The following is a 26,816-nucleotide window of genomic DNA, read 5'->3' on the forward strand; positions in this document are numbered from 1 at the left end:
CACTGTCACGTGTCTCAGAGAAGGAAGGAGAAACAACATGGAACAGATTCATTTTTCTTGGAGTGTTCATCAAGCTGAGTCTACAAGAACCAACATCCCATATGAAATTGTGAAATGTGGTCCGTTAGACAGCTGCTCAGAACTGTCTCTCCATTTTCTCTCGGAAGATTTGGCACCACGAAGACCCGGCCCAGGAGGCCTCCAGTCTGGAGGAAAGGTCTGGCAGAACGTTTGGGGCCGGCTCTAATTTACCTCATTTACCGGCTTCCTCCTGAGGACCGAAGGCTGAGTGGGGACGGCTGTGCCCGCCGCGTCTCCAGGGGAACCGCTCCGGCTCATCGGGCCTGCGCCTCTGTGCACCCGGCCCCCACAGCAGCCTCCGGCTTCCAATTCCAGCACACACAGCCAGTGGCTTAGAAACTGCACAAACACACCCTCACGTGCACCCTGGGGCTCGCTTCCCGACACAGATGGCTCCTACTTCGTGGTGCTTTCAAGAAGCGGCAGGTGCTGCTCAGGGAAACCAAACAAAGCATTTCCTCCTCCTTTCCCGCGGGCACACCAGGCAGCACGCGCTGCTGCTCCCGGGTTACTTGGCCTGGCGTCCCGGCGCTTCATCTTGGGGACCCCCCAGGAGGGGCTGTCGGCGAGTCTCCTCCAGGAGCCTCATGTCACCTCCCCTTGTTCGCCCAGTAAGGGTAGAAGACCCCACTGCCCTCTGTGCGGAGGGCGTCCCAGAGAACCCGGGGCGTTCCTCACAGGCCCAGGAAGGCTTGGACACTCAGGAACGACTCTCGCTTTGGAGAGAAACCGCTGCCACCGAGGGGAGCTCTGCGTGTCAAGCCCGCCACAGTACACGTCTTTGCTTTGGAAGGATGGCAGATGGGGGGGTGCGGGGACCTCTGCTCCCGCAGGAAGCGCAGGGCTATTGGCCCATCTGCTCCCAGAGGTCAGTGCGTCTGCGTCCTCCAAGTCAGCTTGGAGAAACCGCATATCCCTGCTGTAAGCCTGGCTCCGGGCTCCTACGTGGAGCCCTGGGAACGCAGCCCAAAGGCCTGCAGACCTGCTGGAGGTCCACCCGCAGCAGGAGCCAGCAGGAGCCCTGGGGTGGGAGCCATGACCTCCCCAGGCCCCGCACGCCACCCCGCACAGCCCCTGCCTGGTGCCCATCACGACGGCTCATCAGCTCTCAGCCTCCCCACTCTGCACGTCCACGTGTGCCAGGGCTCCGCACTCAGCCCTCACACACGGACACCGGATGAGGCAGCTCACTCTGCGCACACCTGTGGCAGACCACGTGAGGCCGGGCGAACACAGCCCAAGGCGGGTCGAGACCATCCTGCAGCCGCAGCACACGCCTCGGGAACTCCCGGAGAGCAGGATCCCTGGCATCACGGAACCACGCCTGACCACCCACCCACCACAGAGACAGACAGTGGCCATGCAGCGGGGACCTATGGCCCCAGCTGTCCCGGCACGAAAGGTTCCCCGGCTTCCCTGACCCCAAACTCCCCACTGCCCGGTCTGCGTCTGGGAGAACCCGGAGCGCAGTGCTGTGAACCCGCCTCACCTGCCTCGGATGCCCGCCACTCCAGAAATTCTAAATTCCCTCGATTTATTTATTCCCACAAAAATACTCACGGAGCTAGATCATAGTTCTTCCTCCCTGGAGCCTTCAACAATGACATCACAACACTGGTCTGAGCTGCTTGGAGGTGCTGCCTGCTGGCAGCTGCGCGCCCGCTGGGCTGTGTTCCCACAAACTCCTCTGTGAGCCTCAGCAGGGAAACGTCCACAAACGCCGTTTGCGGCCGCCTGCTGTGCCCAAGACTCTGATGCACGTGGGGTGCGCTGGGGTCTCTAAACCTCCCCAGATTCTGAGAATCTGACATGTTCCCAGTGACCGGATATCGCTGGGAATCCCCCCAACGGCCTCCTGCCCAGGTTGGGTGTGTGTCTCCCGGGCGGAGAACGGCAGGCGTGTGGAACAGTCTGGTCAGGCATCTGTAGGGGACAGGCAGGCATGGGGACAGGTGACCAACATTCTTACTGGCAGGGACCAGCCTGCGCTATGTAGGTCCTTGGTCTTGCCGGCCAGGCGCGACTCCATCCGTTCTATGAAGCCGGACCCACGAGGATGATCCGCATCCTGAGTGGCGCTGGGCGGGACTGGGCGGGCCCCACACAGCTCTGAGGGGAACCTCCATGGAAGAGAGCCCTGATGAGATCCAGGGCCCATCACTGGGGCTGAGCCACCAGCGTCCTCCTCCTGACTCACCAGTATCCTTAAGGCAAATGCCACTTTCATGGTGTGTCTTTTAAATAACCTGGGAAATTCAGTTCTTACGGCCATTCTCCTGGCTGCCACGGTGTACTTACAATTCTCCCCTCTACCTTCCCCAACATGCCATGAGAAAGAGTGTGATGATGTCATAGCTTATGAGCACGTGCTACATGCCTCGCATGTTCTATGCCAACTCCTTTCATTGTGTGTCAGGGAAGTTCAAGAGATTAGACCAAAATCACAAAGCCAGGAAGTCTGAAGCATCCCAAAAGCCCCACCTTTGGGTCTGCCGACTGGGTCCCAGACCACTGACAGGAGATGAGAACGTCTGTGCCCCGTGGAAGCAGGCATCCAGAGGGACTCCGAGCCACCACGAGCTCCCACCACCACGAGCACCATCACCACCGCATCCCGCAGGACACACACGACAGACGCTGCAGATGTGATTATAGGAAGCAGCCAAGTGCATCACAGGGTTCCCTCTGGGATGCACACACCTTCGGAATACGGTTTGGAAGTTAAAAGGTTAAAAGGTTATGTGGTGCTAGACATACTGTCTTCTGTCCCGAGGCCTCTCTCTCCCATCTGCAGGCCTCCTGCCCGCCAGCATCACAGCGGCCCCGCATCGCTCTCCAGACACGGCCGTGCTCCCTACATGGACACCAGCAATGGCCATTCGTGTCCACCCACTTTGATTCTGTCCTAAAAATACAGTATTGATCTGAACAACCCTGGAAAGCATATGACCCCTTCATGCATCTTCACAGCCGTCTTCCAAGCTCTCACACTGATAAGCACGCCAGCGATGAGTCTGGGAATACCAGCAGCAGATGAGAATGTTCTCGTGGATTTGGAGGATGGATTTGCACCCTGCAGACTGCAATGCCTCAGACCCGCAGCAGCCTGTGCAGACTCAGCCCCTGCGGCCTCTGGCTGGACCGGTGTCTGCGGCGCCTCCAGACTAACTTCAGCTCCCTCGCACCTCTCACAGCGGCGGAAGAGCGGAGGAGATGGGCTCTACCGGATCAGGGCACTCAGAACAGCGCCCGCAGCCAGGCCGGATCACACTCGTCGGGGAGCATGCCAGGGAAGGCAGCCCAAGATGTCGCACCTCCAAAAACAAACGGGTCTCAGGAGCGCCTCCTGCAGCTGGCTCTTCAGGCAACACTAATCCACCTGAAAATGTCAAGTTCCCTCCCACGGACCAGTCGTTAACTCAAGCCAGGACTCCCTGTCGTTGTGCATTCACTGAGTGCAGAGTCTACTTCACGGAAAGTTTGTGGTGCAGAAGCAGTGGGTAGGAACTGAATAAAGCCTAACAAGGTAACAGGCAACTTCCGGGGCTGAAAAGTGGCACAACAGTTGAAGCACCAGGAGAACAAGGGTGCCATAATTAATAGAAGGAGAGAGCAAACATACCGTATTCCCTGAGAAAATACCTCTCCCACAGGACAGCAAGTCCCTGACACTGTGGTAAACTGTAGAAACTGAAGTGTATAGGTCCTCCGCTCTCCCCCTGCTAAGGTTGATGACACCAGTAAGACCCCACGTGGACCATGTAGAAAGTTGGGTCCAAGCAAAGGTTTGTTCAAGGGTTTTTAAGTCATATGACTATTTTAAGTTCATTTTATCATCTTCACCAACAACACTATCATCATCACCACCACCACCATCACCACCACAATCATCACCACCACCACCACCACCATCACCATCACCATAATCACCAACACCTCCATCATCACCATGATCACCATGATCACATTCACCATCACCACTACCACCACCATCATTAACACCTCTACCACCACCATCATCACCATCATCAACACCACCACCATCACCACCATCACCATCATCAACACCATCAACACCACCATCACCATCATCATCACCATCACCACTATCACAACCATCATCACCATCATCAACACCTCCATCATCACCATCACCACTACCACCTCCATCATCACCATCACCACTACCACCTCCATCATCACCATGATCACCATCATCACATTCACCATCACCACTACCACCACCATCATCACCATCATTAACACCTCTACCATCACCATCAACACCATCATCAACACTGCCACCAACACCATCACCATCACCATAATCACCAACACCTCCATCATCACCATGATCACCATCACCACTACCACCACCATCATTAACACCTCTACCATCACCATCATCACCATCATCAATAGTACCACCACCATCACCACCATCACCATCACCACCACCATCAACACCACCATCACCATCATCACCATCATCATCACCATCACCACTATCACAACCATCATCACCATCATCACCAACACCTCCATCATCACCATCACCACTACCACCACCATCACCACCATCATCACCACCAACAACACTATCACCATCACCATCACCCCCATCATCATCTTCATCATTATTGTAACCACTGTTCTTGACCATCCTCATCATCACCACCACCGTCATTGTCACCATCTGACTCCTAGTACCATTTGAAGCTACAGAGATCTGCACTCTCACCATCACCATCAAGGAGCATCTCTGGCTGTGCTGACCCAGGCTCGGTCTCTCAGTTCTTCCATCTGTGGGCGACTCATAGATCACCCAAAACTAGATCTCATCAAGCACCTCATTGGTGAGGATCAAAAAGCAACCTGAACCCTTTTAAAAGTTTACTTCCTACAAGGAGTACAGTGAGCAATCTTTCTCCCTAAAACATAGACTTTTGAAACTATGGAAATCTCGTGAAAAAACTTCAGTTCCTAGAAACAGAAAATATCCTGCCAATCATTTTGAGATCTGTAAAAGAAGATACACATAAAAATCCACAAGTTACTACTTGATGCCTCAGTAAGGATAAATAAGGCAGAAATCCTATTTCCACAACTTCAAAACTAATATCGAAACTTTGTAAAGAAAGTATCTTTAATATCCATCCACGTCAGCATACATATGTAAATGCTAGAATCACTATATTAAATATCATTTGTATGCAACTCACTTAACCACTTCCATATTCCAGTATAATCCAGGCTTAACGTGCAGAACTTTTTATGGAAAGAGAGAATCAAGACAATCTTCCCTTTACACATGCTATTTCTCCAAATAACTGTGGGGTTTGGGGTGCGCAGTGTGTGTGTGTCTATGTGCACACGCATGCTAGGGGGCTCTGGGAAGGAAAGCAGAACAGGGATGAGGGCATGAAGGGCCCACAGGAACCAGTTCATAGGCTCCACCTCGTCGTTTGTCCTACAGACCCTGGGTGAGCGCGGACGCCCCGCTGCGTGTGCCCGTCTGAGCTCATCCGTCCCCACGGCTCAGGACGCAGGCAGCAGTATTAGCCCGAGTTTAGGACTGTGCCGCAGTGGTCACAAGCAACCTCTCCAAGGTTACGCAGCTAGAAAACAATGCAGCCAGGATGAAAACCTCTCCTGGTCTACAGAGCACAGCCCTCGGGCCAGATCCACCACGGCCTTTCCAGGTGGTGCGGGAACGATCTTTAGATGGCTGGGAGAGAGGCAGAGAGCAGCATCTCGCAGCAGCGGACGGCAGGGCGCTCGATCGCTGCGCCCCGAGTACCACGTGCAGCGCGGCCGCGCTCGCTCACTGGGCTGTCCGAGCGCTCGGGCCTCCGACACTGACGGCCCCGGGGCCTTTAGGGGAAGTCAGGGCCGGTGTAGGGGGGCGCTCTGAGCACAGCTCACACCAGCCCCCACCCTCCACGGGGCACTCATCTGTGCCTCCCCAGCCCAACAGCTGTCCTGGGCAGGTGTCTGTGGGGACCGGCCCCACCCCTGCACGGCTCCAGGCAGGGACTCCCGGGCTCCGCACCAGCAGGCTCACGGCTCCCTCTCGCCTCCTAGTGACCAGCAGCAAGCACGTGGTCAGGAAGCTCCGCGGGCACCTGCGCACGAAGATCGAGTCTGGGGAAGGGACCGTCCCTGTCCGGGGCCCCAGCGCGGTACAGACGTGGGACGGCGTCCTGCTGGGTGAGCAGCTCGTCACCATGTCCTGCACGGACAAGATCGCCAGGTAACGGCCCCTTGCTCACCTCCGCCCAGGTGGCTGCGGCCTGGCAGGGCTGAGTGAGGGCAGAATGGAGAAGGCATCTGTGGGAGCGGGGAGGGGTGTCCTAGGTCACAGGCCGCGCTCCCGGCTTCCAGGGCTCCACTGAGCACGGGCCAGCAGCCCCCAGCTGCCGCCGCCGGCAAACACTCATATGGAAGAGCCTCGGTCCACGTCGGACTGTCCGCCTGCACCAGCCTGGCCCGCTGGTCCGTCGGGAGCCACACGGCGCTTTCAGGCCTACCGCCGCTGAGCACCACCCGGGGGGCCGCCTGCGTCCTGGGTCAGCTCTCCCACTGTGGGGCGCCCCGTCAGGCAGGCCTCTTCCTGTTCTCTAAGGACTGAAGGACCTTCCAGGAAACGCATCCCCTGTACCGCCGCCGGCTGGAAGTCCTCCCCGCGCCGTAAGAGAATCTCTTTTTAGAAGGAACCTCAAAAGCCCCCCCTTGAAGGGTCTCGGTGGGAAGCCAGCAGGAGGACAAGGGGTTTGCTAAAGGGCACGCAGGTGCCCCTCAAAGGCACCTTCTGTTCAGGGAGGGGCCCCCTTGCTTGCGACCCCACCACCACCCCCTTCCCGTGCTGCCCCCCACGCGCCAGCCCCACGGGGCAGCATTCCTGTCACCGAGGTTTGGAAGCAGTCCAAGCCCCTGGTAAGCAGGACTCTGCCCCCACAGAGCAGGGTGTGGCCACCATGAGGGCGGCCGGAGCACCACGTGGTGGTGGAAAGCCTTGCTGAGAGTGACCCCCAGATCCACGGATTAATGTGTAATCCATGAACTAGAACACTGTGGCCTCGGGGCAAGCCCCCCGCCACCCCGACTTTCAGCCACATGGCTGCTCCCAAGACCTTCGGCCTGGAAGGGCTTGGGGCTGGAACCCACAGGACTGAGGAGGCAGGAGGCCGAGGTTAAGGGGCGGGGGGACACCGAGGCTCCGGAGGGGCCAGAGTCCATCCAGGGGACAGACTTGGAGGCCGGGTGGGGTGTCCCCAAGGGGCCATGGAAGGTGCGCCCTCCCCAGCGTGTTCCCCCGGCATTCCCGGGGTGGACTCCGTGAGGTGGGACTGTGTGTTCACCGCAAACAGCGCCTCACGCGAGGCTGGGCCCACCCCCGCCGCCCCGCAGACCTTTGCCCCCAGGCCCTGAGCACAGGCGAGATGCAGCTTTTCTCCCTGGGAGGCTCAGCACGGGGCTGGCAGGGGCAGGCAGGTGAGGCCAGGCAGAGCAAGGGGCGGCCACCGCAGGCCCCACACACGGGGCCCCTGCCTCCCCAGATGTGCCGGGCTCAGGGACAAACCGAGCTCTCCTGGGACTCAGCCAATGGCTGCAGGAGAAATGGAGCCGTGTACTTCCCGGGCTGCGGCTCTGCTCTGGGCCCGCAGAGGCAACAGACAGTCTAATGACAATACATCAAGCCACCGATTTCTGCATCAAAGGGAAAGGCCCGGATTCGTCAAGCAGCTCATCTTTCAGAGGAAAATGTATTCCTCCTTGTTAATACTCTCGTCTATTCAGGAAGCAGGAAAGAGGGGGTAGTTTTCACCTAACTGAAATGCTCTCGCTGCCTGGAGATCACATCGGGTTTCTAAATTAACTGAGTCCCTAGAAAAAAAGTGAATTAATGCCGCAGCCCTGAGACTTCGCTGTCTATGGGATCCACACGTCGACCGGCGGCCGGTGAACCGCGGGAGAAGCCCCGCACGACGCCGGCGTGCACGGGTGTGCTGCCGAGTCAGGCTCCGCCCTTTCTCATCAAACCACCCGGAGGAACAAAAGACCAGCTGGCATCCCGCCAGGGGCTTCAGACGCCGTCCTGGCTTGAGAATGAGTCTAGCCTGCCTCGGAGGAAGACGCTGGTGTCTGGGGCCGGCCAGAAGGACCGCGCTCTCTCCCTGAACCGACCCAGGAGGGGAAGGACTGCAGCCCCACTGGAAGCCTCTCTCCATGCGCCAAGCTCCGGTCCCCACGTCTGGTAGCGAGCCCTCCTCACTCACCCCTCCAAGCCCTCACCCACCACCCTCCTGCCTCCATCCCCGTCTTCTCTCTGAGCACACGGACGTGGGAGTCACGCCCCTCCTCCCAGGAGGACCCCCTCAGCTCTCCAGTCTGCGCACGGCCGCTGAGCCAACTCAGCCCACGAGAGCCGATGGTCATCAGGCAATCTTGAAAGCAGACGAGTAAACACAGTTGTCCTTAAGGGTCAAATAACAAAAACTTTCAACTAAAAAAGTTATATCAAAAACAGGCAAAAAATAGTCAAAACTCAACCTTTCCTAACCACATTACTCCTACGTTTGCTCATTTCGCACGCACGGTGTCCGCACGAGGGAGGTGCGCAAAACACCCGCCCACCGCGGGTCCAGCCCCAAACCCAGGTCAGGGCTCTGCGCCAGTTGCGTGAAACCGGCCACGGCAGTGGTGTTTACACCCCGGAAATGGGCAGAGGCTGCCAGTCGGTGCCCTTTTTGCGGGGGGAGCTTGCTGTTACCCACACCCGTCAGAGTCGTAGGTCTCAAGTCACAGAGACTCCAAGTAACGTGTGCGTCATCTCCCTCGGGACGAAGTGAGCACACAAAGGCAGGAACCCAAACAGGCGTGTGTGTGAAGGCGGGAGACGCACAGACAAGGCTCATCCCACGCAGGAGGCCATGACCCGTTGTGGCCGTGTCCCACCTGTCCCCGCCCCCACTGCGACGGGGACAGCCGCTCGCATCCGACCCCACCCGTGCCTCCCGCCTTCCTTGGAGCCTCCAGCTTCATCCCCTCCTGTTCCTGCAGCTACTGGCCTGAAACTGGCCACGCGGTCACCACATGCTCGTCCTTCTCCCCTTCCAGAACCAACCCCTAAACCCAGCGCCCTTCCCTCGGTGATTACTCACTTGCTCTCTAACCCACACTTCCGGGGGGACCATCGGTGCTCACCCCCGACCACCGCCAAGGGCGTCTGGCTTCCACCTGCGCTGCTCGGGAGAGCCCGTCCCCACGGCATCCGACAGGTCACTCGTGGGTCCCGTGGGGCTGCCTGCCCCCCCAAAGCCGGAGCGCCACATCACAATGGTGCTCGCAGGAGAAACAGGCAGGTGGACGGGGGACGGAGACCGCCCAGCGTCTGTGCGGGATCATTTGTGGAGGAGACGGGGAGCAGGTGACCGGTGCCGGCAGCAGCTGCTGAGGACAGTTACCCGCAAATATCCAGAAACTCATGTCGGTCACTGCAGAAAACCACCAGGAAGATGGGGCTTCTCGGACACGCCGACGTCCCTCTGATGAGGCCCCACACCCTCAGTCCTGAGCCCCCACATGGTGTGCACAGGTGCATCCCATCGGCGAGCAGGGAACGCTGCGCAGCTGGGACCCCCTGTCCAGGCGGCCACGGCCTCCCACATGGACAGCACAGCACAGGGGGCCCAGTGGGATCCCGAACCTGGGGGCCTTCCCCCCTTCCCTAGCCCCAGAGATGGCTCGGCAGACGCAGGGACGCAGCCTCTGCTGGGCCCTCACTCTGCCGGCAGCTGTCTGCGCCGCCCGCAAACCGCAGGGTTTACTCTCAGGACAGACACGCTTCCCTGGGGACCGGCCAAGGCTCTTAGCCCAGGTGCTGCTGGGACCCGCGAGTCACGTCCACGTGGTGACAGAGGCAGGTCTGGGGGGCACTGACCTCGCCACATAATGCAGGCGCGTTTATTTGGAGGGAAAACGGTGAATAAACTTGTATCTTTAGTTAAGGAAGAGAAGTGCACCCACGAGACCAATCTGTACTCCTGCAAACCCCCCACATCCATGAATCGCGAAGAGAGCGGGCTCCATCCAATGATCTGAACCAGCACAGCTGCTTACTTCCCTCCGAGATCCAAGGCAACACACAGGTGTCCGTTTTGGATCAAAGACAGCCACGCGACATGAATTAGAGCACACAGACCTTCTGAGCGTGATCTCCTGAGCCACAATGGGTATCGTGTCACACCGTCAGTGTTGAGATGGTGCAAAGACAGGTTTACAGCAAAACATGTGACACAAGGCTTCAAGCTTTTACCGTGGTTTACAGCGTGCCGTAGAACACCGTGAACACACGTCCTGGATGCCGGCCCTCAGACAGCGCCTCCCCTGTCCTTCCTGTCCGGCCAGTTGCTCTTCTCAGCCCTCCGACTGGGCTTCTGGCTTCCCCCGTGGCCCTGCAGCGGCAGGGGGCCCGTCCGTGGGAACGGGAAGCAGGGCGGCAGACCGTACCCCTGACCGGCCCAGGTCTCCACTGGAGACGAGCGCCTCACCGCAGAGGAAGCTCCGTCCCTTCAACACCAGCGGCACGGGCTCGTCCACGAGACCCTCCGTCTCCTGGGAATCACGGAGGGAGGCTGCAGTCCTTCTCTCTCTCCACAGGCAACTCTCCTCCCCCATGAGGAGGACTGGAGGCTGTCACCCCGCCTGGCCCCCGGCCCCCTGGAACACCACCTTGGCGGCCCCCTCTGGGATCCGAAGTTCTGCGACAGGACGTGCTCAGCACGGGGCGCCCCCCCCACATCACCTTGAGACCGCCCCCCGCCTCCGTGCATGACCCATGTGCACTCCCTGGGTCCTCCCGGAAATTCTGGAGCACCTGCCGGGCTTGGGTGACTCCCACGGACGTGACACTCACAGCCACTCTGAGACACGAAGAGGCCACCCAGAAGCAACAGACCTAAGTCCTGTGCCCCGTGGAAGGACAGTGGGGCCCCACAGTCAGGAGGGTGGAGCTCTCGCGGCCTGGGGCGGTGCAGGGTGGCCCCGGGCACACTGAGAGAGTGACAGAAACCGCAGAGTCTGGGCGGCTGCGGTGAGCCGGACGCAGGACGCGGAGAGCACGGGCAGAGGCCCCGACCACAGATGCAGGCCCGGCTTCTCTAAGTCGAGGGGACTGTCCAAGGTGAAAAGGGCAGCTGTGGGCATGGTGACGTCATAGTCACTAAACCCCTGTCGAAGGTGTGGGGCTGCCTCTGGAGAAGCCCGTGTGCCGGGGCGTCCTGCGCAAGTCAGCACAGGGAACCACGCCCGCGTTCTTGAAGGCTTTGCTCGGCGCGCGGGCTCCCAGCTGCCTGACGGAGGTCACACTTGGCTCCATTGGAAAGTAACGCCTGGGGCGTCCCGTGCAGCGGGAGGGGAGAGGCTCCAGAGCCAGAGAGCCGAGCAGTGCAGACCCGGGCGTCCTGGGTCACGCGAGAGCTCTCTGCTGCCCCGTGCTTGGGGAAAGACACCCCACAGCCTCAGAATGGGGACACGCAGCCTAAATTATTCCCCCTAAAAATAATCCTGACCTTGAACATAGCACAAAAGAAAATCTGGTGTCTTTTGTTAGGGACACAGTTGTCAATCACCATGGACATTCTTGGGTCGTCAGAGACTTTTCAAAGTGAAACCATTTCTCTGTAGATTCTGTACAAATGGCAGAAATGCGGTCTCGAAGATAAGTCAGTCCCAGGGCTCCAGTCGGGGACAGTCTGTCCCTCGCGGCTGAACTGGCCTCGTGGGAAAACCAAACCAACCGCAAAGCTCCCCACGGTGGGCGCCCCGCGATGCCCCGACACTGGGGGTCTGCCGCCTGCAGACGAAGGGGCCGCTGAGCGAGACCAGGAGACAAGCGTCATGCCCGACTGCCGAAGCTGAGCTCGGAGAGCGGCTCCCCGTTACTGAGTCAAATGCAGGGAGGAGACACGAGGAAAAGGGGAAAGTACGAGAGACAGCAGTACCCCGGCGGGGACAGACGGCAGCAGCCAGCGTCCGCTCCGCCCGGACTCGGCCGTCAGGGCCGCCGCGCTGGCCATCCCCTCGGCAGACGGGGCGCTGCGCGGCACCCTCAGGGTCCGTGGAGCTCCGGCCTCGGGGCGGTCCGTGGGCACGGCTCCCTGTTCCCGGGCATCCGGAGCTTCCCCCGATGGCTACGGGGATGATGGAGCCCATGACATCCTAACACGAAGGCTTCGCACCCGGACACACTCCCCTGCGAGGGTCACAGAGCCCACCCACGGTAGAGGGTAACCAGGAGGTGCTCGCAGATGAGACGGGATGGGACCTCCCGATGGGCCACAGCAGATGCCACAGGCTGAACCGTGGCCCCTGAAACAGCATGTCCATGTCCTCACAGCCAGAACCTGCGGAAGTGCCCTCAGGTGTCGCACTCAGCAAGCACGAGGGGCGATTCTGGTTGGCTCTGCATTCAGCCACATGGGTCCTTGTAAGAGGGGACCCGGGGACAAGGAGGTGCCGTGTCTACAAGCCACAGAACAGCAAGGCAGCCAGCAGCAACCCCCAACAAGGATCAGAGAAAGGCCTGGTCCGGCTTCCCCAGAGCCCCGAGCACACCTGGACCTCACGCTGGAGCCTCGGGGGCTGAGAGAGAACCCGTGGCTGTCATTTCCAGACCCCACGGGGTGTGTGCCGCCACGACCCCGGGAGACCAGCCCCCAGAGGTGAGAGGTGGGCTCGCTTAGCCCAACTCGTGTGGTCTTTGGAAAATCACGCAACAAGACCAAGCCACAGTAAAGTCAGCTCCCACAACGCCACCACCCATTCCCCGGTGAGGACAGCGTCACGACAGAGAGGAAGCCGCTCCCCGGCCACCATGGCAGCCGACCTTCCGCAGCGCACACTAGGAGGGTAACTGCGCCCCCAAGAGCATCAGACTCCTCCTCCAAGAGACACCAGAGCGCAGGTGCCGCGGCTCCACGAGACCGTGGTGGGGGGACAGCTAACGGCACTGTCGTGGGCGCCTTCCCGAATGCGCGCTCTGCTTCTCCCGCCGCAGTCGCCCACCCACGCGCGCTCCCACGGCACACACCGCCCCCTGCAAAGAGGGGAACCAAAGCCGGGTGCTCTGCCTCTGCACGCAGGATTCCAATCTGAGCAGCACATAAAAGTGTAAATCTTCTGGAACTAATGTTCCTTTAGCTATGGTTTCTAATTTTAAGTACCTGAGCTTGATTATTGATCACAATGTGTCTTTAAATGAATAGATTAAAACTTTCTCCATAAAAATGAACTGTAAAAAATTAGAGCTGTTCTCCGGGGAGGAGGGCACTGCCTGACTTCTAAACTCGGATTTCAGACGGTGAAGAGTGACTTCCTCCTTCTGACCGCAGCCGTGGGCGGCGCCTCTCAGCTCCCCACCACCAGCCCCCTGCCCCCGATCTGCCGGTGGTCGTCCTCTGCTGGAACGTTCCCCGCTCCGTGGGAATCAAGCGGCAGTGCTGCTCATCTTTCCATTCTGGAGCCACAGGTCCTTTTAAAAGACGTCCTCCCAAACACCCGCCCCAGGATGCCCGGTTCAACAGCCCTGCTACGCTTCCGGCACCAAAGACGTGGTGGCAGTCTGCCCGCACCCAGTCTTACAGAAGCTCCAGCGGCAACGTCAGGAACACGCTCCCAGTACAAACACCGCCTATCTGGCGCCTCATCTCTTGTACCTAAAGCAACACGGATCTGCACGGCTCCACCCCACCCCACCCCGGACTCTGCAAACGGCTGGGAAGTTCAGTTTCTGCAAAACCATCTGGAAATCTGGTTGGCCCCACAGGAGACAAGACCTTGGTCCAAGGAAAGCAAAGGGGTCAGTGAAGCAACCATGTGAGTCAAGGCCACGGACATCTCATGCACGGTACAGCGCCAGCAGGACGTGGCGGGGTCCTGATGCTGGGACCGAGGGGAGGGAGACCGTGTCTGGGGACTTGAAAAGAAATAGCCTCGAGCGCAGGTCTGGGCAGAAGGAGCTCGTGGTGCACACACAGTAGCCAGAGCTTCACCTTCCGGTTCCATCTCCACAAAAGGAACAAAAGGGGCTCCCTAGAGTAATAGAGTTACACTTGTCCTCCAGGAACCAGGGGCCGAATACAGCCCGTCTCAGGAGGGCCATGGGGCCCAGAGCTCTGAGAGCCAGCCGGAGCCTGGAGCTGGCCATGGGGACACCGGCCCGTGGCTCAATCAGCACCGGAAACCCCACGCATCCTGGAAACCCCACATGCAGGACGCGCACGTGCTGGCACGGAGAACAGAGAGACAGTCTGGTTGGAAAAACCAAGTCACCGTGCTGCTCTCCGTCTGGCCAGACTGCTCACACTCAGTCTGTCGGGCAGCTGCAGACAGAAATGTTGGGTCGAGAGAGGACGTGGCCCAGGTAGGTTTCTGCAAAACAGACATGAGACAGTGTGTAAGCAGAAGTAATTTCTTTCAGCTGAAAATAACCCAAAGTGGCAGGACATCATCCTGACCCAAGCCCGACCACCAGGACACCTGTATCCCCAGCTTCTGCCGTCACTGCTGATGTCCAGGGGACTCTGAGCGCCATGACACACACAGACATCCTGAGGACCTACTGGTAGCCAGAGGTCACCTCAGAGCAGACAGGTGTCCACTATCTGTAACAACCATCCCAAAACAGAGGGGCCTGAAACACACCACGCACTCTGCAGGCAAACCTTCCATGTGCAGGGGACTTGATCGGACAGCATCCGCACGGGCAGCCCCTGGGGTCAGGGGCCACTCTCCATACGGAACGCTCACACGGCTGGCCAGCTGGGGTTGACGGGCACCTAGGAGCTCAGCCAGGCTGTGGGCTGAGTCCCCTTCCTGGACTGCTTGGCTGGAATCCAGAAGAACATGGTAGCGTGAGCGAGAGCAGGAGGACAACACGTGTGGTTTCCACGGAAATGGTGAGTTCCCTAACTCGACCAGTTCACGGCGTCTGAGGGAGTAAGCAGAGGGGGCCGGCCGGAGAGCAGTGAGGACAGAGGGCAGCGTGGACAGAAGGCGGTGACCGTGTCCCTGGCCGGCAGGTGAGCTGCGGGCGGCCATATCCAAACTCCTCCGGGAACGGACGGTAATTATCTAACAGCCCCTACTAAGAAGCCGTTAGATGATTCCAGGCCTTTCGTTTTGCTTTGTTTGCTTTGCAACAGCCAACAATTCTCTCGCGACTGTGCTCACACCTGTGGCCTGCGGATCCCCAGCGGTGACGTCCCTGAGTGGAGGAGTTCCTGGTCTGGCCCTTCCCTTTTGCTGGGAAAGTCCGCACCAGCAGACGGGAACGGGATGGGCCACTTGCGCACGAGTGCCGCAGGATCACCCGCCTCGTCGAGGGGCGGGAGAGGAAGGTTTTGACTGGGGCCCGGGGGGCAGGTACCGACGCCCAGACTGGGAGGGAGTAAGTCCTCTCCTGCAGACTCTGAAATGACTGAGAAGCAGACACTACGTTATGACCATGCACTCGGCACAGGACCCAGCATTCTAAGCGTAGCAGCCGGAGAACCCCCTGGAAGGCTCGCTGAAGCTCGCTCTGCCAGCCCTGAGCTTCTGAGTCCGTCGGTCTGAGGTGGGGCCCAGAGTGTGCATTTCTCTCAAGTCCCCGGTGATGCACATACAGCCCGTCCAGACCCCACACTTCAAGGACCGCTGCTGTAGGCTGTCGTCCAGCGTAGCAAGCAAAGTGGTCACAGGAATGCAGCTCACGGAAGTCACACCTGGGATTTGCCCTGAGCTTTTTTTTTTTTTTAATATAATTTTTTATTTTTTATAAACATATATTTTTATCCCCAGGGGTACAGGTCTGTGAATCACCAGGTTTACACACTTCACAGCACTCACCAAATCACATACCCTCCCCAATGTCCATAATCCCACCCCCTTCTCCCAAACCCCCTCCCCCCAGCAACCCTCAGTTTGTTTTGTGAGATTAAGAGTCACTTATGGTTTTTCTCCCTCCCAATCCCATCTTCTTTCATTTATTCTTCTCGTACCCACTTAACCCCCCATGTTGCATCACCACTTCCTCATATCAGGGAGATCATATGATAGTTGTCTTTCTCCGCTTGACTTATTTTGCTAAGCATGATACGCTCTAGTTCCATCCATGTGCTTTTGACTCCAACGTCTGTGCCGACCGCCTGGCCGCAGAAGGGTCTCGGCCTGTCATGCGTCAGAATCACTGTGGCATCGGGCACCGGCAAGGCGGATGCCTGGTCTGCACCCCGGCCCCATGATGTCCGAGTGTGGGGGCACCTGGCACCAAGGGAGTCTCGGAGCCCCCGACATGAGCCCAGCGCGCACCAAAGCTGGAAACCACCCGTCTGCAACGCTGCGGTCATTCCGGCAGAACAGGGAGGGCTGCGTCTCCCTCATGCCTCCTGCCCCAACCTGGACTTCACGAGTGGAGCAAAGTCTGGGGGTTCTTCCCAGCCGGGTGTGGCTGTACATTCAGATGACGGGCAAGCTGTCCTATGGATGAGGAAAAACGCGAAGCAAGTACGTAACCCCACCCCCGCTTCACGGAGATGTGACTGACACAGTATTACGGGAGTTTAAGGCATAGACAGTGCCCTTGATGCGTTCACACACGGGGACACAGTCGCCACCGAAGCTTTGGCTAACACGCCAGCACCTTGCCGTTACCACTTCCCTTTTGTGGCAAGAACCTTCGGGATCTATTCTTTGTAATCTCAAGTATATAATACGGTCTTACTAAACACAGTCTCCGCGCTATAATTCGATCCCCAAACTGATCTCTCTTCTGAGAGTTCGCGCTTTGACCAACGTCTCCCTCCTTCCCGCACGGCCTTCAGCCCCCGGCAACCACCACTTCACTCTGCTTCTGCGAGTTCGGCTTTTCTGAATTTCATGGACAAGTGAGATCGCGCAGTACCTGTCTTTCTCTCTGACTCATTCACTTCGGACAATTCCTTCAAGACTCCTCCCAGCTGCCACTCTTACATTCACGTCTTTAATCCGCCTGGCGTTTGCTTCGGGTGTGGTGGGAGAAGAGGTCCAGCCTCATTCCGCTGCGGGTCCGGCCGCTTTTCCCGGCCCCACGCGCTGGCGAGACCGCCTCCGCCCTCGGCCCGGTGCGCGTCCTCAGGTCCTCTGCCGCGGACCGGTTCCGGGCTCTGTTCCGTTCCGTTGATCGACGTTTCTGTCTCACGCCAAGTAAGCGTCTGTTCTGATCGTACCCGAAGACGGTGCCGTAGACGTCCCTGTAATTTAGGGGAGTTACACCACCCTGGAGGACCACGGCAAGGAGGTACAGAAACAGGCAAGAACCCCAACTGTCCGAAGCACGTGACAGGAACCCCAGTCCCCTGTCTTACGGGCCAGGGCGCGCGGGTGGTGACCCTCTGGGGTAGGGCTCATCCCTGTGACTGTCCCTGCTGAGTCTTAGAGGCCAAGATCCAAACTGCGCAAGGAGCGAGCATCGCTCGGTTAAAGGGCGGCAGGTCTTCTCTCCATCCCCTGCACGTCTCTGGTACTTCTGTGACTGACAAACAGGTGGAAACACATTTATTGCGGATTATCTATATCGAAAACCAGACATGGGATTTTTTTTTTTCTCTGTCAACACTGCAGAAATATCCGCTGCTTGAACAAAAGGCGCAGTGTTTTCTTCAATCCGGAACGCTGAAGAGTCCCTTTCTTTTTTTTTTTAATTTATTTTTGTATTTATTTTCAGCATAACGGTATTCACTGTTTTTGTTGAGGAAGACATTTGGTTTTCCCAATCACGTTAGTGGAGTGAGTTCAAACTCCTGCAGCAGGCGAGGAGGAGGCAGACTTTCTCTTTGTTTTAAAGGTTATCAAGACGAAGCCAGATATGGAAGTTACTTGTTTTTAGACAATCCTGCAGAATCAGGAGCACCCCGATTACGCTCCAGACACTCTGCTCAAAGCCAGCACCCGATGGTCTACAGGACGGCACTGTCTCTTCTGGGAATACTCATTTTATTGCTCAAGAATACCCATTTATTGCCATGCTTCAGGCACGTGCTTTGTTATCGATGGGGGAAATGTCCATTTCTCTGCTTTGAATCACGTTTCTCTCGTAATCGGAGCCAGGACACACGTGGGCTGCCTGCACCGCAGAACCCTTGGCCACCACCGGTAGCCTAGCATCGTGCCTGCGGACTGACTGCCTCGGCCACTTTCTCTGCGGGAGCCGTGTGCAGCCACACGTGCAAACACAAGAAAGCCTCTGCGGGGCTGGGGAACAAAGTGTAAAGACCGAAACCTCGCACAGCCGAAGAGACCTACCTCCTGCTAACCTTGCTCCTCCTCTTCTTGGCATACTTTCCCGCTTCTGCAAATCCAAAAAGGAGGAAACTAAAACACTAGCTGAAGTGACTTTGTTGGATTCTCCTCACTTCGCCGGCACTGCCTGCAAATACTGGTCTCAGACTTAAGGGAAGGATCCCAGTCCCTCAGTCACTGCTCCGAAACAGCAGTGTTCCTTCCACGGAAAGCGCGCATAGCAAAAACAAAACAAAACAAAAAACAAACCAAAATACCCTCCTATCCATGAATTTGTTGAAATTCTGTACTTTATCCATGAGAAGTGAGGCAGCCCCCCGGCCACGCCGGCTGGCCTGTCAGAGCGGGAGTCCGGGCGGCGGCGTGTCGCCAAGTGACGGGTCCGACGGTCAGCGAGAAGACCTCGTGTTGCTTTCGGAAAGTCTGCTCCTCCGAAACTCACGGACACCCGCTTTGGTGAAATCGCGCATGTGTGTGTGTTTGCGTGTGTGTGCGTGCGTGCACGCGCGTGTGTGTGTGAACAGCCATTTCAGTCCTTCCGAAAGAAAGGATGTGACTTACAGAAATGACCACGATTATTTTTTAAGTGAAGTTATGCAAATCTGATAGACTAAAGTAAATGTTTCATAAAACCAATGACTGTTCAAATGGTAGGACTAAATTGTTTGTATATAAATATTACCTTTTATATTCCATTTGAGTTTTATGTAGATGAACACATTACTTTAATGACCGCGTTTGTGGGGAGAGTGGAGACTCGCTCTCCCGGCCCTCGCCCGCCAGATGGCTGCCTCCTCTTGCATGAGATTAAAACATGGCTCTCGTTCACCACAATGCTTTGGAGGCAAATTAATATCGCTGGCTAAATTGCTTGTGTTTTTGGAATAAAATTTAAAGAGAACTTTTTAAAGCAATTGGTGTCACAGGTTCCGGGAGCAGATTGCTCTCCAGGTAGGGCATGCTGGTTTTAACCGTTCGGTAATTAATGGAAAAGATTCTGCGTTAATTGACTGCTTCGGGAAAGGGAAATATAATGACTCCTTATTAATCAAGAAAAGAAATGTACGGCATGGAGGCACCACAATAATTGCTCTAATAGCGGAGAAATGTTAATTAATGAAAAGAATGATGATGTAAGAAATTAGCTGCATAGTGTTTGCCGCTGGTGGGGGCTGGGTTTTAGACACGTTATTTACAGCGGAAACCACGAAATGCTGCCTCAAACAGATGCGTGTCACCTTGTATTACCCAAGTTTAGGGGGAAAAAAATCTCAAAATGCTGCTGTCATCTTTGCTTGCAGAAGCAAAAGCGCTTGCCCAGGGCTGCATTTATCTCAGAGAAGGACGGCCTTGTCCTTCCTGTCTGGTCTGGGCTTCGAAAATCAACATCCTCCTCGGAGCAAAACACGGCCGTTTATTAATGTCATGTAACGACACAACGGGTCCTTTGACTGCTGAGGACAAAAGGAGAAGAAGCTATTTTGCCCAAAACGGAAATAAATAAACTCCATTTCTGATATCCGCCCGCTAACCTCACGAAAAATTCAGATTCACTTTGGGGACAGAATGTCTTTTTTTTTTTTTTTTTAAGTTTCGAGTCGCTCAGAGGATGTAGGGCTTCCCTGCCGTCTAAAAACTCGCGTCATGATCAAAGCCAGAGCCCCGCCAGCCGCGTGCGTGGCCAAGAGCAGCCCCGACCACTCTACTGGGTCAGGCGCGGCCACAGGACCTCCGGCCTCAGCGTGGACGGGGCACCAGGATCATGTGGGGGGAGGGCAGGCGGGGTACGGCAGGCCAGCAGGGGGAGGGACAGGCCGGCGGGGGGAGGGGCGGGCAGGCGGGGTGGGGGGCACTCAGCCAGCCCCGCAGGTGGGGAAGGAGGGGCCCCGCCGCCCCGGTGCCCACGCTGACGCCCTCTCCCCGCAGGTGGAACGTGCTGGGCCTGCAGGGCGCGCTGCTCTGCCACTTCATCGAGCCCGTGTACCTGCACAGCATCATTGTGGGCAGCCTGCGCCACACGGGTCACCTCTCCCGGGTCATGAGCCACCGCACCGAGGACGTCGGCCAGCTGCCCACCTCCTACCGGCACAACCGGCCCCTCCTCAGCGGTAAGAAAGCTCTGTCCCCGTAGACACGGGACTCGTGCCCTCCCGCCGGCCGGCCCCACGTGTCCTAACTCAGGCCGCTGTTACCGGGTCGGCCACCGGCTACTTAGGACGTAGCCAGCAAAAGGGCAGGAACATAAGCCTGTAAGGGGGGCTGCCGTGCCTCCCGAACGGAGGACCGGGCACTGGGAGGGGGGAGCAGCCTGGGACACACCCTCGACCACATCATGGTGTCACCGCCCCACGCGTGTCCACCAGGATGACTTACCCGACCGGCTTCGCTCGCGGGAGGCGTCTCTGACAGAGGGCAGGGGGGTTGGAAGCGGGGATTTGCAGGGCTCGCGGCCCGAGTGCCGTCCTCACACGAGGCGTCCAGGAGGCACATGTAGGGAGCAGCACGGACACGCGCAGGCACAAAGCCGGCCCGCCCGTAGCCTCCCGCACTGGCCATGTGCGCAGCCCCGGACCCCCGGAGCCTCAGGGTCCCCGCTGCAAGACGGGGACGGCCAACCCCGGCCGCCCAGCACACAGCCGGCGTGAGGGTCGCGTCCCACGGCCGGCGAGCACTGTGGAGCCCATCGCGTTCACACTGACTCGGTGTTCCGGAGGGGACCGCGGATGGCGGCCGCTGTCCACCTCACAGTCACAGACGCTCTCCCGGTGCCTGAGAACCAGCCTCCCCAGAGGCCGGAGGAAACCGCGCGTGCAGCAGGGACCGGAACTCGGCTCGAGGATGCGGCTAAGTCGTCTCGGCGCGCCACGTCCCTGGCCTGCAGCACCACGGACCGGGGGTCCGCACCGCCACTCCCGCGGAGCCACCACGCAGAATGACACCAGCTGAGAAGGGGCGGCGGCGTCCGGGCGGCGCGGGACAGGCCCCAGCTGAGGCCCTGGGACTCCACCAGCCGTCAGGCGTCAGGAGCCACACAAACTCGCCTCAAACTCTAAGTCTAGGATCACATTTACTTTCTAAACAGTTGGTCGTGTTAGGGATTCTGATAAAATATTACTTTGGATCAGTTTCAACCTCTTCCATTTTCCTTTCTTTTTTTTTTTTTCTCAAAATGGCAAAGAATACTACATTTTAAAACGATTTTATTTATTTGAGAGACACAGTGAGAGAGAAGACGCAGGAGAGCGGGAGAGGGGGAAGCAGGCTCTCCTCCGAGCAGGGAGCCCGATGCGGGGCTCGATCCCAGGACCCCGAGACCATGACCTGAGCCGAGGGCAGACGCTTTACTGACTGACCCCGGGCACCCCAAGAACACTCCCTTCTTTTGGCTCGGCAGCCAGCGCAAGCCTGGAGCGGACCCCAATGTCCCAGTCGGTTCGTGCGGATGGATGTCCCCAGCTTGGGTCCCCACAGACCTCGAAGACCTCCTTCAGTCTCCACAGCAAACCCGCAGGGACCCCGTGTGCTCCAAGGAGGCGCCTGTCCCACAAGGGGCTGCTGCCATCCGGCCCCCGGGCCCCACGCACGCCTGCCTGGCCGTCCCTTCCAGCAAAGCTGTTCCAAAGTCGTGTGTTCAACTGGGAACACGTGAACACAAATAAAAACAGGAATTCTGAATTACAAGCAAAAAGCAGTGAATTTAAAGTTTAAAAAAAAAAAAAAAAAAGCTCCGCTAGAGGAATTCAGGTCACCTGAAGTCGTTGAGCGGCACAGCTAAAAGCAAAGCCCCCGTGTGAACCCCCCGCCCCCGCCTCAGGGGACACTCAGCCCTACCTACAGCCAGGACCACCTGACTGGACACTTCGGCCCACACTGACAACAGCGCTTTCGTCGCTGGAGAGATGCCAATGACCCGAAGCCACGGCGTCCCCCCACGGCACGCTCTCGGCGGCAGCGACTGCTCGGCCCTCGGGGGCCCTCAGACAGCCGTTGTGCGGATGCAGGAAGGAAACCGTCGGATCCTTCGCACACAAGGGAGACCGCGCGATGGCGCGTAAGGAGGAAAACGAGGAGCAGGTTCACACACGCCCGTGAGCGCTGTCTGGAGACGCCCTCGAGGTCCGTTTGCAGAACCACCTGAGAAGGTGCAGCCCGCGTGCTCGCGGAACCAGCCCCGCCACCGAGCGGGGGCCCCGCCGGCTCCGGGGCCACAGGAAGCAGCCGAGCTGAGAAGGGTCCCCCACGGACACAGGGTGGGGTACGCACTGATGTCCGCCGGAGGGTCTGCCAGCCTTCTGGGAAGACTGTGAGGATGGACACCACACCCTGGCAGCCACGCCCCGACCCTTCAGCGCCCCATGTCACCGGAGGAGCACGGCTCCCCTAAAGGGACTCGCCTCCGGTCTTTCTCAGCACATTCAATCCCACACGCGACACGAGGAGGACGAGGCGGTGGTGAGAATTCGTAAGAACGTAGGCTCGGAATACTCGTCTTTTGAGGAAAACATTACGTGACGTAGAAAGTGACTTCGAGGCTGTCGTGCTGGGCACAGGGTGGTTCGTCTGCACGTCCAGCCTCGAGGTAAGTCTCCTGTTTCCGCACCAGGACAAGGAGAGATGTGGGGGACGCAAGCTCTGTTCCCGCCGGCGGCACGTGGCGTGCACGGGTGCTCCGTCGAGCAGTTGTCGTCGCACCGAAGACACAACTTCGCTGCCCATGGCAAGATCCGGCGACGAACACAGAAGCCAAGAGCCGAACCCAGGGAATCCGTGTCCCGGCCCTGAGCTGTCCCGGCCCCTGGTGGCGTGCACATGATGGGAACTACGGGACGGTGACCAGCAGGGCACCGGCTGCCTCCGCCCCGGCACGCATCTTCCCGAAGGAGTAGGAACAGGCCGCTGGGGGGTCAGAGCCTCGTCACACTCCATGTGCCTCAAGCAATGGTTCACCGAAACGTCCGCCAGCAGCAGTCCGCAAACCCCACCCGACACCCCCCACTACACTCGAGACCCTCCGGGAGGGGTGGTGCATGGGATGGAGGAGGCGGCCTGTCGCCGCGTGTGCCCACGTTTCTGTGAGTTCCCTTCTCCAAAGTCCTGTCACAGTGAACTGCAGAGCCCGAGACGGAGCCAAGCCGCCCGAATTCAGGAGAAATTCCTGAGGTTGATGATCACTAATGGCATCTGGCAAAACCACCCAGTGGGGTGGTAGCAAAGATTGTTTTTATGCAGCTGGTAACTAATGCAGCGTGATTTTTATATTAAAATGAGCACGGAGAGGCCTGGGGGCTCGGTCCATTAAGCCTCTGCCTTCGGCTCAGGTCATGATGGCAGGGTCCTGGGATCGAGTCCCGCATCAGGCTCTCTGCTCGGTGGGGAGCCTGCTTCTCTCTCCCCCTCTGCCCTCACTGCCTGCTCATGCTCTTTCTCATTATATCTCTCTCGAAAAAGAAATAAAATCTTTTTAAAAAAATAAAAATAAAATAAGCACAGGCTTGTTACAGGGTAACCTATAAATTTTTCATAAATGTTTAGGATAAAACACACGAGCTTAAAAATGCATCCGAGCAGCTCCTTTGTCTTGGAGTTGTTAGAAGTGGAAATTAATCTCTTGTGCCCTTGAAGGAATTTTTGGTAGAAAAAATTCATTATAAATCTTGCTGGAATAATCTAAAGACAATCCTAATATCTCTGCATGAAGATCAAAATGCTAGATTCAAAAGAGAAATATTTAATAAGACATTTCCATAGATTAGCACTGATTTCCCTATGCAAATTAGATGACATATAGTTTATGGTCAATTTAAAATTATAGAAAAACCTTTTTAGTTTTCTAAAGAGTTCTTTCAAAAATACTTGTATATTAGTTAAGTTACACTTAATTTCTATCATGATTTTAAGGAACTGTTGCAAAAAAGCATTTGAACACCAGTCTTCATCAATTTGCTCTTGAAATTTTTACCATTTAGGGAAAATACTTTCATCGTCCACACATTTCATTTATGCAAACACTGAGTTGGTCAACACAATCCCTGCACTTATTTAATCACTCAGCAAATGTGCGTGGATTGCTGATGATGTGCCTGGGGCCATTACGCACGGGGAAGAGAGCTGAGAACAGCATGGTCGAAACCCCGTGGGGAAGGCTGACCCACAGACAAAATGAAAATGCTTCGTAGAAAAATAAAGCGCAGAAGGGACCACACGCAAGCTTTGGCTGTCAGGGCCAAGTCCTGCAGGAAGAGGGAAGGACAGCATGGGCAGGAGCAGGCGGGAGCCAGGAGGGCGCCGGAACATGGGGAGAGCCTGCGGGGTTCAGCACGGAGTCAGCTGTGGCTGCCACACGGGGACTAGGTTAGGGCCCAGTCTGAACCCCGCATAAGCAGGCCCTGAGGGTTCTCAGAGCAGCCTGAAGCGGTCTTCGTTCCCAGACTCACATGGAGATGATCCTACTAAGTGCTGGATCGAGATGACGCTACAAAAGCTTTGGAAACACGGCAAAAACCAAGCAGGCACAGGCCGAGACAAGGCCGCGTTAACAGACCCCAGCAGACACACGGTGGAGAAGACCCATGACGGCGGCGAGCACCGTTCCGGGACACAGACTTTATGCAACCTTGCTCACCACGAAAACAGAGACTGAAAAACCCACAGGGAAAACGCAGGGGAGAGACAGAAGTGTAAGGAAGGAAGGACGGAGCCAAGTAGGAATTGCAGAGGAAAATGAAACAATTCGTGTGACTGAGAATAGGCTTATTTCTTTAAGATTTTATTTTTATTTTTGTTGATTTGACAGAGAGAGAGAGCACGCGCACAAGCAGGGGGAGCAGCAGAGGCAGAGGGAGAAGCAGGCTCCTCGTGGAGCAGGGCGCCCCATGTGGGACTCCATCCCAGGACCCCGGGATCATGACCTGAGCCGAAGGCAGAGGCTTCACCGACGGAGCCCCCAGGCACCCCACAGAGGACAGGGTTTGTTGCACATTCAACACAGCTGAAAATGGGGCACCTGGGGGCTCCGTCGGTGAAGCATCTGCCTTCGGCTCAGGTCGTGATCCCGGGGTACTGGGATCGAGTCCCGCATCGGGCACCTGCTCAGTGGGGAGCCTGCTTCTCCCTCTCCCTCTACTTGTGTGTTTTCTCTCTCTCTCTCTCTCTCTCTCCAAATAAATAAAATATTTTTTAAAATAATTTTAAAGATAAACACAGCTGAGGAGAGAATCAGTAAACCGGAACATCCCCCTGAAGAAACCCCTGAGCACAGCACCAAAACAGAAAGACGGTAGACGAGCCGCGGTCCTCCGGTGAACAGAACCCGCACGGGAGAGTCGCCCTCCTCACAGGAAGGAGATGGGCTGAAGCACGTGGCTCGCACGCGTGCAGGGGCGACCGGTCTGACGTCGGCAGGCTGGCAATTCTGGCAGGAGACGATGGCACCGTCGTGCCCGGGGCGAGTCTGGAAGCAGAACCCCCTCCTCTCTGGCAGCTGTGGTCTCGGCCCCTGAAGCCGTCCACTGACCGCACAAGGCCCCTGAAGCCGTCAACTGACCGCACAAGGCCCCTGCTGGTGGAGGGTCACCTCTCTGCTCCACGCCACTGACGGAATCGTCCATCACAGCTGAAGGCACCTCCCAGCGACGTCCGGCTCATATCTGACGAAGCAGCTGGGCACCACAGCCCAGCCAGGAGGATGCGTGAAAGTAGGCATCCCACGGGGAGGCCAGAGACGCAGCGAGAAGGTCGGAGACCCGAGCTCCAACGTGCCCTGGAAGCAGGAGAAGGAGCGCGGCGGGCGCGGTGGGGAAGGAGGTACCAGAGTTACTAGTCGTCACCTCTAAGGGGCACCGAGTGGCCCGAGAAGTTCTTCAATCGTCCTCCCAGCAAGAAAGTGGTCACCAGACAAGAAGACAGAAAAAACCTTAAAAGGAGTCAGGAACTAACAGGTCAGCTCCCAAGGGTCCAAATCAGACTCCCCAGCGACTCTCAGACGACTGGAAACAATAAAGCCGTGTCTCTGAGATGCCAGCCGCGAGCTCGTCGCGACCTGAAGTCCGTGACCCAGGAGACGCAGCCTTTACAAGCGGGGCGAGGGGCGCCAGGGCGGCTCAGCCGGCTGAGCGTCCGACTTTTGATTTCGGCTCAGGTCGTGCTCTCAGGGTGCTGGGATCAAGCCCCATGTTGGGCTCCACGCTGGGTGCAGAGCCTGCCGGGGATCTCCCTCCCGCCCCTCCCCCTCTTGTGCGCGTGCACACACTCTCTCTAAAATCATGAATAAACATTTTTTTAAAATAAAAACTAACCAATTAAAATGAGGGCAAGACAACCGTCCAGGCAGACAGAAGCAGAGCTAATGCAAACCCAGCAGACGCGCACTGAAGGGGACGTTAACAGTGCTCTTGGGGCATAAGGAACGTAGCCCC

General features: G+C 57.4%; 1 protein-coding gene across 1 annotated transcript in view; it reads left to right on the forward strand.

Moving 5' to 3' along the window:
• ADARB2 (adenosine deaminase RNA specific B2 (inactive)) overlaps nucleotides 1-26,816 on the forward strand; it is a 356,490-nt gene that overhangs the window by 316,505 nt on the left and 13,169 nt on the right. Inside the window, exons 7-8 of the mRNA XM_045072338.1 lie at nucleotides 6,166-6,334; nucleotides 20,329-20,510. Coding sequence (XP_044928273.1) covers nucleotides 6,166-6,334; nucleotides 20,329-20,510 — 351 coding nt within the window. The remainder of the gene's footprint in view (nucleotides 1-6,165; nucleotides 6,335-20,328; nucleotides 20,511-26,816) is intronic.

This window comes from Mustela putorius, unplaced genomic scaffold, assembly GCF_011764305.1.
Source record: "Mustela putorius furo isolate JIRA1106 unplaced genomic scaffold, ASM1176430v1.1 tig00004033_pilon_pilon_pilon, whole genome shotgun sequence".
Taxonomy (NCBI): Eukaryota; Metazoa; Chordata; class Mammalia; order Carnivora; family Mustelidae; genus Mustela; species Mustela putorius.